Below are 12,611 nucleotides of genomic sequence, written 5' to 3' on the forward strand. Positions count from 1 at the left end.
GGCGGGGAGCGGGGGGAGGGCAGGGAAGGCATCCACACTAGGGAGGCAGGCAGATGTGCTCCTTTATGGAGGGGTTGACCAAGCCAGACACCCAGCCCGCAGTCCTGGTCCCGGCTGAGCTCTCAGTCACTGCCCAGCCCCAGACCGTCTGGGCACAGAAAGCAGCCCACCCTGCAGGGAAGAGAGTCTTTGCCACCTGTCCAGGGCATCCCCGAGGGACCCCATAGGTCTCTTACAGCCAATGAGGCTGGTCCCGAGGCAGCTGCAGGATCCCGATGTCTTCAACAGGGTGTGGGTCAGGAGTGGCTCTAGCCAAACATGCCCAGATAGAGCTGCTTCTCCTTCTGGTGGTAGGTGCTCAGCTGTGACTCCGTGAGCTGCAGGTAGCGCTGCACATTGGTGTCTGGGGGGTGGGAGACAGAGACAGGACACGCTGAAGCATGGGGCATGGTCCCTTCCTGCACCCAGCGCCCCCTCCATGCCTCAGCCTCCCTGCCACCCACCGAGAGGGCTCCGTGCTGCCCTTGCAGTTAGCTCAGGGCCCGCCTTTAGCCCTGACGAGTCCCAGGTCCCTCCATCTTGCCCCGTGCCCCCAACAGCCTCACCAGCGCTCACCCCGGGGCTGCCACCGCGTGGCCTCAGCGAGGTAGCGCCGCGCCCGGTCGTAGTCCCGTAGGTGGTAGGTGGCCACGCCGGCGCGGTACAGGGCCTTGGCGTTCTCGGGCTGCTTCTCCAGCACCTTGAGGCTGTACTCCTTCACCCGCTCGTAGTTCACGGGCTCCATGCGGAGGAGACAGGCTGCAGGATACATGGGGCGATGGCGTTGTGAGGGAGCCGGCGAGCTGGGGCATCGGCACTGCTCTGGCGGGCATCCCAGGAGGCTGGCAAGGGCCAGCCTCGGTCCGGGGCAGACGGAGGGATGGAAAGGGCGATCTCACCTGCCAGGTTGTTGTAGCAGTCGGCCTGGGTGGCCTGCAGGGCCTGCTCCTGCTCCGGCGTGGCCCGCGGGGCTTGGGAGCCGAACGCCTGCAGCGGGCAGGGCACACTGGGGTCCAGCCCGCGCAGCTGCAGCAGTGCCCGGTGGTAGCGGCGCACGGCGTCTCGGAAGCACCCCTCCTTGTAGCACCGGTTCCCCTCCTCCTTGAAGCGCTGGGCTTCCCGCAGCCGGAGGTCCACGGCCTCCCTCGGCGAGGCCTGCGGGCGCAAAGGGGAGCAGCTGCACGCCCACCCGGCCGTGCCCACCCAGCCGTGCCCGCCTGCCCGGGGGATGCCGGCCTGCAGAGGCAGCTGGCTCTGGGGAGCGCTGCCCGGAGCAGGGGGCTCCGTGCCAGGGGGCAGGCGGAGGGCCCAGGAGCCCAGCTCCTCCCTAGGCTGCTCGGAGCGATGGGACCCAGCCCGGCTGGGAGGAGGGAGCCGTGCCCGCTCTGCCACCCCCTCCCCGGAGCCGGAGAGCTCCGAGCCCGGCCGCGGTACCTGCGCCGCCGCCATCCGGGCTCCGCCGCGCTGCAGCTCCGCGCCCTGACCTGGAAGCGCAAGCGGCGGCGCTGGGCAGGGCTCCCGGGCTCCATGTGACCGGGGCGGGCGCGGGAGCCGGGTCCCCCTGCCCGGGGGGCTGCAGCGGGGGCATCCCCGGCCCGGCCCGGCCCGGCCCGGGGTGCAGCTCCCCGCTCGCCTTCCCCACCCCTCCGAGCCCCCCCCCCACCGCTTCTTAATTGTAGCCTCAACTCAGAGAGGTGGGAACCATTCCCCTCCGGGGAAAAAAATACTGGACTGCAGCTCCGGGTGGATTTTGTTGTGTGGCCCTGCTAATGCCAGCTGGAGGAAGGAAGCAAACTCTTTGGCTTCTTGTTTTTTGCCTAGTTTGTCCCGGGTTTTTAGGATCCCGTCACCTTGCACGTGTTTCGGGCTCGGGTCTGCAAGCGGAGATCCAGCCCTAGGAAAGCATAAGGCGTCTTGTTTCGCTTTAGAGCAGCCGTTCCCGAGCTGTGGGACGGGAACCACCGGTGGCACGCGGACGACCTGTCGGTGGTATGTGTTAACGGATCGACCGCGATGATTTTATCCGGCAAACGGTCGCTGGCGGTCCTGAAGGATGAACCGAAACATTTGCTGGTGGTACTGAAGGTTGTGTCATTTTTAATTGGCGGTGCGCAATCTGTCAGAGTTTGGGAGCCACTTCAAGAAAAAGAAACTAGAAGCTGGAGAGAAATACGTGCTGGGTTGTACGCCACGGTGCCCCACGCCGTCTGCATCTCCCTTTCAATATCCTAGATTCACCCGTGACCAGAATCATAGGCAATGAGTGTTGAAGGGAGCTCAGGAGGTCACATCTAGTGCAACCCCCTGCTCCAAGCAGGACCAGCCCCAACTACATCATCCCAGCCAAGGCTTTGTCTACCCAGGTCTTCAAAACCTCCCAGGATGGAGAGTCCATCATCTCTCTGGGGAGCCTGTTCCAGTGTTTTACTACCCTCCTGGTGAAAAAGTTGTTCCTAATATCTAACCTAAAGTTCCCTTGCTGCATCTTGAAAGCAGCCCAAAAGTAGAAGTTTTCTCTGCACTGGGAGGATTTACTATGAGCTTCCCTTGGGAAATTAAAACGCCCTTAGCTGTGCTGGATGTAAAGGGGCCCAGATGTCAGGCAGCAAAGAGATGGGGGGACGGGACAGAGCAGGGAGGTCTTTCCTGACGTAAGGAGCTGGGAGTTTTGTCTCGCAGCTTTTAATGCTGTTAGTGCCACCAAAAATAAGAACATAAGCCCTGCCATGCGCTGGGTTGGCCTGAGGTCCATCTGGCCCAGCTCCCTTCCAGAGAGCGGAGAGCGACCAGGGTCTGACCTCTCCCACTTGCAGCCTCCAGCAGCAAGGGTCCAGGCAGGAGGCCGTGCTCCTCACTCCTGTGCTCCATAGCTACCGATGGCCCTTTCCTTCAAGAATGTGAATAGGGCTGAACGCTCAGCTTCTACCACATCTGGTGGCAACAAGTCCCACACCTGAATTCCATGCTGGGTGAAAAAACTTCCTTGTGTTAGTTTTAAATTTACGGCCTACTAGCTGCATGCTGTGACCCCTCGTTCTTGTGTCATGAGAGACAGCCGGTAATAAATCCCGAGCAACTTTCTCATCATTTATTATTTTGTAAACACTTATTGTTGGCTTAGAAATGGTCTTTCTAACGGTCCCCCCTCGAGCATCTCTTTTCTAAACTGAGCGGGCCTGGCTGAATTAGTCTCTCTTCAGAGGGAAGCCCCTCCAGAGCTCAGATTATCCTTGTTGCTGTTGCATTATGAAGACAGGATCCTTTCAAGAGTAGAACACCCATCAGTGCTTAGCTGGCACCAGTAGATATAAAATATTGTGGGGGGAAACAGAAAAGAACCACAAGTTCTTGCCAAGGTTGCATGTCTCCTTAGTTCAGTGATTCTCAGCCGGGGTGCCCTGAGATCCTCGTACGAGTGCCACATAATATTAGCACTGTTAGGTGTCCCAGTGCTTACGTATAGTTCACAAAGGAAACTCAGGGACAATTTCAAAGAGGAATCAATAGTGTCTAAGCCATGTCTGACCTGTCGTGATCTGAGTTCTTTGCAACAGAAGAGCTGTTCTAGTATTTTTCTGGAGTCCAAGCATGAATGAAAGCTGGCCTGGGCTCTAACACAGGGTGCTTCAAGATTAATAAGGAGGGCCTAGTGTCTAACAGAGTTGAAAACCACTGCCTTAGTTCAATGGGGTAGTAACAGTGCCGCTGCCGTGACCACACATCCTAGAAATAACAATACAGGACCCAAGATCCAGCAATCCCAGTGTCTTCCCTCCGATGCTGGCCAGCACCCAGACACTGCACAAAGAGCCTCGCAGGCACAGATGTCTGATAATCTGCCCCCACCTCAGATCTCAGCTTCGTCTCTAGCAGACGAGCACTGTGTAAAGCCCCAAGGCAGGGGGGTCAACGTCCCTTCCAGGCCTTGTGCTGCCATTATTGGCAATAACCGAGATATCCATGCAAAAGCCAATTTTTTTTTGGAATCTCACTGAACAACCGGCCTCAGAGAAAAACACATTCTTCTCAAGGTCATTGGGGATCAAATCACCATGCTTTCCATCCTTCTCTGACAGTTTGTATCCAAGTGCATCTCTGAATGGTCAGCAGGAGGCTCAGAAATTGGCAGAAGACCCTGCTGCACTGCACTTTCTATTTGGGAAAAGCACGTTCCTGTTCATGTAACATGCAGGGAAAACACCGCCTGCCAACGCTGCAGGAAAGAGGTCTCAGCTGGGGAAAACACATGAAGGCCCACTCTTGATTCAGGCTGCAGCATAGGGAATTTCCATCTCTGGTACTTTCTTCCGTGGGAAATGAGTGGGTTCATGGAAACAAAAGAAATTCCATACAAGACAGTCCTGCCCCTGATACTGATGGGGACTTGCATGTTATGATGCTCTTCTCTTCAACCATCAGAATTAGAAATGTGCTCTGGCTTTTACATGGAAGTGGAGACCCTGTTACAACCACAGGCCTTCAGGAATTTAGGCTTAAAGAAAAACACCGGAGTTGCATCCCTGAGTTAGGAAATGTCTTGTTCCTTCAACAAAATGACACTGTCAACTTAAACATCCCCTTGCTTGTTTGCTTGCTTTTGTTACGTACTGTACCTGAGTGCAGAGAGCTGCATTTGACTGTTTACAGACAAATTTACCTTGGGCACAGCATTGTTATTTTAGGGCTTATTTGGCCAAACTTCCCAACACTTCTATTTGCAAACCAAAACAGGGCCGGGAGCTGCAGGCCCTCAAACTCTGGTGCTGCAGCAGCATTTGACAGAACAAGGAGCAATGGTGTCAAGTTGCAGCAAGGGAAGTTGAGGTTGGATATTAGGAAAAACTTTCTTGCTAGGTGGGTAGCAAAGCACTGGAACAGGTTTTCCAGAGAGGAGGTGGAGTCTCCATCCTTGGAGGTTTTGAAGACCTGGGTAGACAAAGCCTTGGCTGGGATGATGGAGCTGAGGCTGGGGCTGGGGCTGGTCCTGCTCTGAGCAGGGGGTTGCACTAGATGTGACCTCCTTGTAGTAGTAAGGGTTAACTCCCTTACTAAAGAGTGATGTCATGCACAGGAAGTGGTGGCTGACCAATTTGGGTTCAGGGGTTAGTTGTTACAATAAAGGCTTGATGAGAAAAAGAGTCTCCCTGCCTCTTCCTATGATCCAAAGTAACACATGGTGTGAGAAGTGGCTGAACCCTGCCACCAATGGGGAATCGGACAGGTGATGCCCAAAGCATGGGGCGGACTCTAGCAGCAGCTGAATCGAGTGCAGAGCAGAGCTGGGGGGGATGCCTGTACCTGCGGCAGAGCCCAGTGCAGTGCTGAGGCTGGCTACAGAGACCACGCGGACACTCACAGTTGCACCACCAGACCAGTTTGACGGCCAGTCCCCTGGAACGGGGCCTCGATGGAGCAGGTGTTTTAATCACTCCAGGGAAGTGTCAGGTCTGGACAAACAGTCGGAAGCTTATCGAGTGAGTACTCTACTCTAAGGGAGATCAAGCGGATGAAATCCTGCCGTCCTGTCTCTTACAGAGGCAGAGAAAAAGCAATATGCCGCAGTGATGGAAGCACTAACGGATTGTTTCCTGGGCAAAAGAAATGTGATTTATGAACGAGCTCTATTCAGTCTCAGTGAACAGGAGCCTTCAGAGCCTGTGGACAAATTCATCACCTCTTTGTATATGCTGGCTGACTCCTGCCAATATGGGGCGCTTAAGGAGGAGCTCATTAGGGACTGCTTAGTCGCGGGGCTCCGCGATGCAGAGCTCTCACAAAGATGACAGCTGGACCCCGATTTAATGCTCTAGAAGGCTATCACGCAGGCTCGCCAATCAGAGCTCGTTAAATAGCAGCAGAGAGAAAACAAGAGTGGTTCTCAGTCCTGTCAGGCATTAGTTTATAGTGATGCAATGCACACTGGAAAGAAACTACAACCAAATGCAAAAAGAGCTGACAGGCACGAGGATCACAGGCAGTGGTGTAACCAGCACCTGCAGCGGCAAACAAGTGGGAAAGGAGGCCGATGCCACAGGTGTGGGCAAACCCCAGGTTATGTCGGTGATGCAAACAGAAAGGTCACTATGCTTCAGTTTGTCGCTCCACATCTTTGAAGTCACAGAACAGAAGATCGCACAGTACTTTTAGATGAAGTTACAGAGTCTTCATCAGATCCAAGAGTCTGGGTGACAGAAATTGAGCTCAATGGACAGCCAATGCCATTTAAAACCGACACCGGAGCAGCAGGTTCAGCTATCCCTGATTCTCACTACAGCCCACATTGGGATGGGATTCTTCTTACTCCCACTAAACAGCTATGGGGACCAGGAAACGCTACCTGCAAAGTACTGGGATCCTTTAACGCAAAGATGACACTGAAGCGAAGATGTATAGACCAGGAAGTCTATGTGATTGGTAATCTTGCTGTGGCTTTACTTGGTTTGCTGGCCATACAGGCACTGCAACTTGTCCATCGACCAGATGAAATAGTGGAACAGAAGTCCTTGGAGCAGTACCACCAAATACTCATCTGTCTTTCCTGGTGTTGGAAAAATGTCAGGTAAATATCAGATATGCCTAAAAGCTCATGCCATCCCACGTGGATTAACTACTCCAAGACGGGTACCTTTGCCACTAATGGACAAAGTTAAAGAAGAGCTAACACGCACGGAGGAAATGGGAGTAATTACAAAGACTGAAGAACCCATTCCTTGGTGTTCTGGGATGGGGGTTGTGCCAAAAGATGGATATGTGTTGACCTCACATGGCTGAACCATACGTGTGCAGAGAAAGACATGTTCTTCCTTTGTGGAACATACCTTGGCTCAATTTACAGGAGCCGAAGTTTTCACCAGATTGGATGCTCGGGCAGGTTTCTGCCAGATTCCTCTAGCTGTTGAATCATCCAAGCTAACAGCTTTTATTACTGCATTTGGATGCTACTGTTTAAACAGCTACCTTTCAGAATCTCATCAGCTCCTGAATTTTTCCAGTTTCGGATGTCACAGATATTGGATGGCCTAGAAGGTGTTCTTTGCCAGGCTGATGATATTTTGGCTTTTGGGAACACGATGCAAGAATGGATGCGACACTCAGAAAACCCCAAGAAGCTGGAGTTACACTTCATGAAAAGCGAACTTTTGCTACTTCGCAGTTCATGTTTGTGGGACATTGGATTATACCACGTGGAATACAACCAGATCCATCAAAAGTTGCAGCCATCGAGGGGTTTCCGGAACCCAAAGATGTCCCAGAATTATGCAGATTTTTAGGCATGGCCACACACTTGAGTTGTTTTGTGGCAAACATGACAACAATAACAAAGCCTTTAAGAGACCTCTTAAGTGACAAGAATACATGGCTCTGGGGACCACTACAGCAGTCAGCCTTCAACAAGATCAAATCTATACTCAGTTCCTCCCTGATGCTAGCCCAGTATGATCCAACGTGAGAAACTTGTATTGCAGCAGACGCGTCATCGTACAGGCTTAGCAGAGTGTTACAGCAACGTCAGGAAGCGGGCCCCTGGGTCCCTATTGCTTTTGTGTCACGAGTGCTTGCTCCACCTGAAACTTGAGATGCACAGGTAGAAAAAGAAGCATTAGCAGTTACACAGACACATGAGTGAGTCAGGACTTTTCTTGTGGGCTTGACTTTTACTTTACAAACTGATCACAAGCCACTGTGTCTCTGTTAGGAGACAAACTCCGATGAACTTCCACCAAGGATCCAGAGATTTCACCTCAGAATGCTGAAATTCGCCTACAATATAGTACATATCCTGGGAAAAGTGTTACAAGCAGCCGATGCTCTTTCTAGGGCACCATTGCAGACTCCACTGTCTCCAGAAGATCTCCGCCAGGAGCAAGATATTGCTGTTTATGTGGAGCTTATTGCGGATGGGATACCCATACCTGCTTCACTATAAGTGAGAATTCAGGAAGCTCAAGAAGCTGATTCCTCTTGCCAAAAGATCAAGAAATACTGCTTGGAAGGATGGCCTCAAGTAAGACTCAAGGACTGTGAACTGGCAAAGTACCAACAAGAGAGACTCAGTCTCCATGTTGTCAGGGACTCAGTCGTGTTCCACAACAGGGTACCGATACCTTCAACGCTACGTCAGGAAATCCTAGAGAAAATTCACGATACTCACCAGGGCATTACAAAATATCAAGCCAGGCCTTGCCAGACAGTTTGATGGCCCTCCATCTGGGATGACATACAGAACTGGGTGGCCAGTTGCAAGGTTTGCAACGCTCAACACCGACCAGTCCATGTGGAGCCATGCCTTACGACTGATCCACAGATCATCCATGGCAGATGTTGGGAGCTGAGGTGTTCACCTGGAAGGGTTCTGTTTACCTCGTTGTTATTGGTTATTATTCCCGTTACTTGGGGATGGTGCAATTACAGAGCACCACAACAGAGAGAGCTATAATGGCATTGAAGAGAATATATGCGTGCCATGGCATACCTTCAGTTTTAAGAACTGATAATGGCCCACTGTTTTCTGGAGCTGTGTTTAAGCAGGTTGCAGCCCAGTATGACTTTCATCATGTCACCAGCAGTCCACATTTCCCCCGTAGTAATGGAGAAGCAGAACATGCAGTGCGGACTGTGAAGAATTTGCTCCAGAAGAACGAAGACCTCTATAAGGCACTCTTGATCTACCGTTCAGCACCATTGGAGCATAGGTGGAGCCCAGCTAAATTGCTTATGAGTCGTCGACTCCATACAACCCTACCAAGTATGATAAATTACATGGTTCCAAAACTTGTCGATCCACAGGAATTTAGTGAGAAAGACAAACAGATGCAGGACTGTCAGAGATGGAAATATAACGCAAGACATGCATCAACGCATGTACCTGCTCTTTCCCCACAGCAGAAAGTTTGGATCCCTGATCCAGGGGTTCAAGGCACCATCCAGGCTAGGGCAGATACCCCTCGTTCAAAAGACGCTTAGGGTACATCCAGATGAGCACGGTCATGCGGTATGTGGCGCTGCAAACACGTTTGCAGTGCCACATACTGCATAGTCTGGTGTACTCTGCGCTGCAAGGGCACACTGCCCAAACGTGTGCTGCTCCATTTTTTTTCCCACAGATATCCAGGGGTCAAAAATAAAGTGAAAAAAAACCACTTGGAGCCATGCTGCAGCTGCCAGCCAGGCTCCACCTGGCAGAATTGCCATGGCTGCAGCTCCAGGAAGCCCCCAGAACCCCAGGTAAGGCTGCTGGGGCCAGCACAGTCCTGACCCCAGCCTCCCCTACCCCACCTGGGGCAACTTGTTGTGCGCCAAAGCACGCGTGGCACAGGCATTCCCTGGGGACGAGAAGTGGCAGCACAAGATTCACCGCTGCTCCTTGTCCCCGGGGATCCAAATGTCTATACACATCTAGACGTGCTCCTAGTGGTCTTCTCCATAGGGATCAAGAACATTTCCGTCATATTCCACCTGTTTACCACACTAGGTCTGGATGTGCCTCGGTTCCACTGAAGAGATTAGACCTATGAAGTAGTCTGGTCTAAATGAATAGACTGACCAATGTTTTTCCTTTGCTTAGGTTCCTATTGTAACCTAGTCTGTGTCAAATTTTCCCGAGAATAGGGGGGGGATGTAGTAGTAAGGGTTAAAAGTGTTGTCATCCAGAGGACATGGCTGGTGGACCATTTTGGGTTCAGGGCTTAGTTGTTACAATAAAGGCTTAATGAGAACAAGGAATCTCCCTGCCTTTTCCTAAGATCCACAATAACACACTACTGAGGTCCCTTCCAACCCTAATTTTTTATGATTTTCTATTATTCTAATGCACCTTCTGCATTCATCATGGGTGTGTATCGTAATATCAATGCAGCATTGTGAGAAATCGCTGTAGTCTTTTCACCAATGAAAACAGGAGCCATCACTGGTGAAATGCTGCTTCCTACTACTGACTGCCTGTCGAGAAGGCCTCGTAGTCTATGAGTCATTGATCTGTATACAGCGCCTCACCTCAAATAATAACGTGTCACAGAGTGTATTAGAGGATACAGGCAAATGAGGGAGCACATGAAAACAGCAAGACAATTTTGGTCAATGTGAGAAGCTGAAATCTTGGTATATTAGATGACAAGGCTTTGCCATGAAGTTTGCATGCAGTCCCTTTCACCATGCTCTCCTTCCTTCCTTCCTTCCTCCTTCCACACAGTGATATGTGCTGTCATTGCTTTGTATTTGTAATCTTAGACTCTATTTGACAGGTTTTCAGTCCTTAGAAGATGCCTTTCCCCAGTTTTCTCTGCATCCATGAAGACCAGATGCTTGTTTTTTTTAAATGGAAGCTGAGTTCCACATAATCACATGCCTCCAAGAGCCGGGGTTTTAAGGAAGGCAGCACATATGGCAAGATTTGCAATGAAAACACAAGAGCTGCCAGCACAAAATGGTGGGAGGAAGCACTGGCCATGTTCATGCTTTAAAAGAGCAGCAATTAAAGATTTTTCTCGTGAATGAACGGGAGATAACTGCTGGCTTCAGCCCTGTGGTAAATAAGGCACTTTCAGTTTCTACAGGTAGGAAACTGAAATTCAAATTGAAGCATGTAGCCTATGCCTACACCTGTCTCATACAGAAAGTGTAGGTACACATAGATCACAATTAATTTCTATCTTGGTAAGGTTCAGTACTGGGACTGTTTCTCAGGCCGTTTAACTAGGTAACTGGCTACAGTGCAGAGCTAAAAGCCTAGGTTCCTATTGTACTGTGAACATTTAGCTTTAGGGAAAGGTAAGTTTCACAGTTTAAAATGTTTCACTTTTGGTATGAGGTTGGTTGTACCGGAGCTAAAAGAACACCTTGAAATCCTATTTCACAGGTGCAAGGCCTTATCTCGATAAGAATCTGAACCTCTTGTTTTACTGGATTTGGAACGGGTTGTGAAACAATGCATTTCCTTTCAAAATCGTGCAGGATAAAAAAAATCTTAAAACCTGAGGGATGGGTTTATCAAAACGTGGTGGTTTTTTATTGTTTGGAACTGAACACTCCTTCTGTAGATTACTCTTTCAGATTTGGAGGGTTTCAACATAGGGTGGCCATTCATCCAGTTTTATAGAGGGCAGTCAGGTTTTCTGGTCCTCTGTCTTCTACTGATATGAAAGCGGAAGCCTTTATGTCCTGTGTTTTTCACTGCTCAGCACCCCCCGTGCTGACAACACTGCCGTGACTGTCTGTGGGAGCTCCCCGCTTGGCCCATCCCCGCCACTGGTGCCTGCAGGAGCTCCCCGCTCGCCTCCACCACCAACATTGCCGCTGCCTCCTGTGGGACCTCTCTGCTCGCCTCTGCCGCCAACACCACCGCCGACTGCCGGAGCTCCCCACTCACCTCTGCCACCAACATCGCCGCTGCCTCCTGTGGGACCTTTCTGCTCGCCTCTGCCGCCAACACCACCGCCAACTGCCAGAGCTCCCCGCTTGCCAACACCGCCAACATCCCCGCTGCCTCCTGTAGGACCTCCCTGCTCGCCTCCGCCATGAACACTACTACCAACTGCGGGAGCTCCCCGCTCACCTCCACCGCCAACACCACCACTGCTGCCTGTGGGACCTTCCTGCTCACCTCCGCCGCCAACACCACCGCCAACTGCGGGAGCTTCCTGCTCACTGCCGCTGCCTGCAGGAGCTCACTGCTTGCCTCCACCGCGAACACCACACCGCGAACACCACCACTGCTGCCTGTGGGACCTCCCTGCTTGCCTCCACCGCCGACACCACCGCTGCCTGCAGGAACTCCCCGCTCTCCTCCACCACCACCATCGCCGCTGCCTCCTGCGGGACCTCCCTGCTCGCCTCTGCCGCCAACACCACTGCCAACTGCGGGAGCTCCCTGTTCACTGCCACCGCCTGCAGGAGCTCCCCGCTCGCCTCCACCACCAACACCACCGCTGCCTGCGGGAGCTCCCCGCTCGCCTCCACCACCAACACCACCGCTGCCTGCGGGAGCTCCCCGCTCACCTCCACCGCCAATACCACCACTGCAGCCTGTGGGAGCTCCCTGCTCGCCTCCACCACCGACACCACCGCTGCCTGCAGGAGCTCCCCGCTCGCCTCCACCACCAACACCACCGCTGCCTGCGGGAGCTCCCCGCTCGCCTCCACCGCCAATACCATCACTGCTGCCTGTGGGAGCTCCCTGCTCGCCTCCACCGCCAACACCACCGCCGCCTGCAGGAGCTCCCCGCTCGCCTCCACCGCCAACACCACCGCTGCCTGCGGGAGCTCCCCGCTCGCCTCCACCGCCAATACCACCACTGCTGCCTGTGGGAGCTCCCTGCTCACCTCCACCGCCGACACCACCGCCACCCGCAGGAGCTCCCCGCTCGCCTCCACCGCCAACACCACCGCTGCCTGCGGGACCTCCCTGCTCGCCTCCACCGCCAATACCACCACTGCTGCCTGTGGGAGCTCCCTGCTCGCTTCCACCGCCAATACCACCGCCGCCTGCAGGAGCTCCCTGCTCGCCTCCACTGCCAACACCACCGCTGCCTGCAGGAGCTCCCCGCTCGCCTCCACCAATACCACCACTGCTGCCT

The 12,611-nt window shown here is 53.0% G+C and overlaps 1 protein-coding gene across 2 annotated transcripts; it reads right to left on the reverse strand.

The window, feature by feature from the left end:
• Nucleotides 1-44: 44 nt before the first annotated feature.
• On the reverse strand, nt 45-1,652 carry TTC9C (tetratricopeptide repeat domain 9C). 2 transcript variants are annotated; one of them, XM_006270974.4, is made up of 4 exons: nt 1,474-1,649; nt 939-1,194; nt 616-798; nt 45-403 (listed from the first exon to the last, which is right to left on the reverse strand). In XM_006270974.4, the coding sequence occupies exons 1-4, from the start codon at nt 1,486-1,488 to the stop codon at nt 309-311; spliced, it is 549 nt and encodes a 182-aa protein (XP_006271036.2). In that variant the 5' UTR covers nt 1,489-1,649; the 3' UTR covers nt 45-308. The 2 variants fall into 2 exon arrangements, with proteins under 2 accessions (XP_006271036.2, XP_019341969.1); XM_019486424.2 differs by having other exon boundaries at nt 313-403; nt 606-798; nt 1,474-1,652.
• Between the last annotated feature and the right edge of the window lie 10,959 nt (nt 1,653-12,611).

This window comes from Alligator mississippiensis, chromosome 15, assembly GCF_030867095.1.
Source record: "Alligator mississippiensis isolate rAllMis1 chromosome 15, rAllMis1, whole genome shotgun sequence".
Taxonomy (NCBI): domain Eukaryota; kingdom Metazoa; phylum Chordata; order Crocodylia; family Alligatoridae; genus Alligator; species Alligator mississippiensis.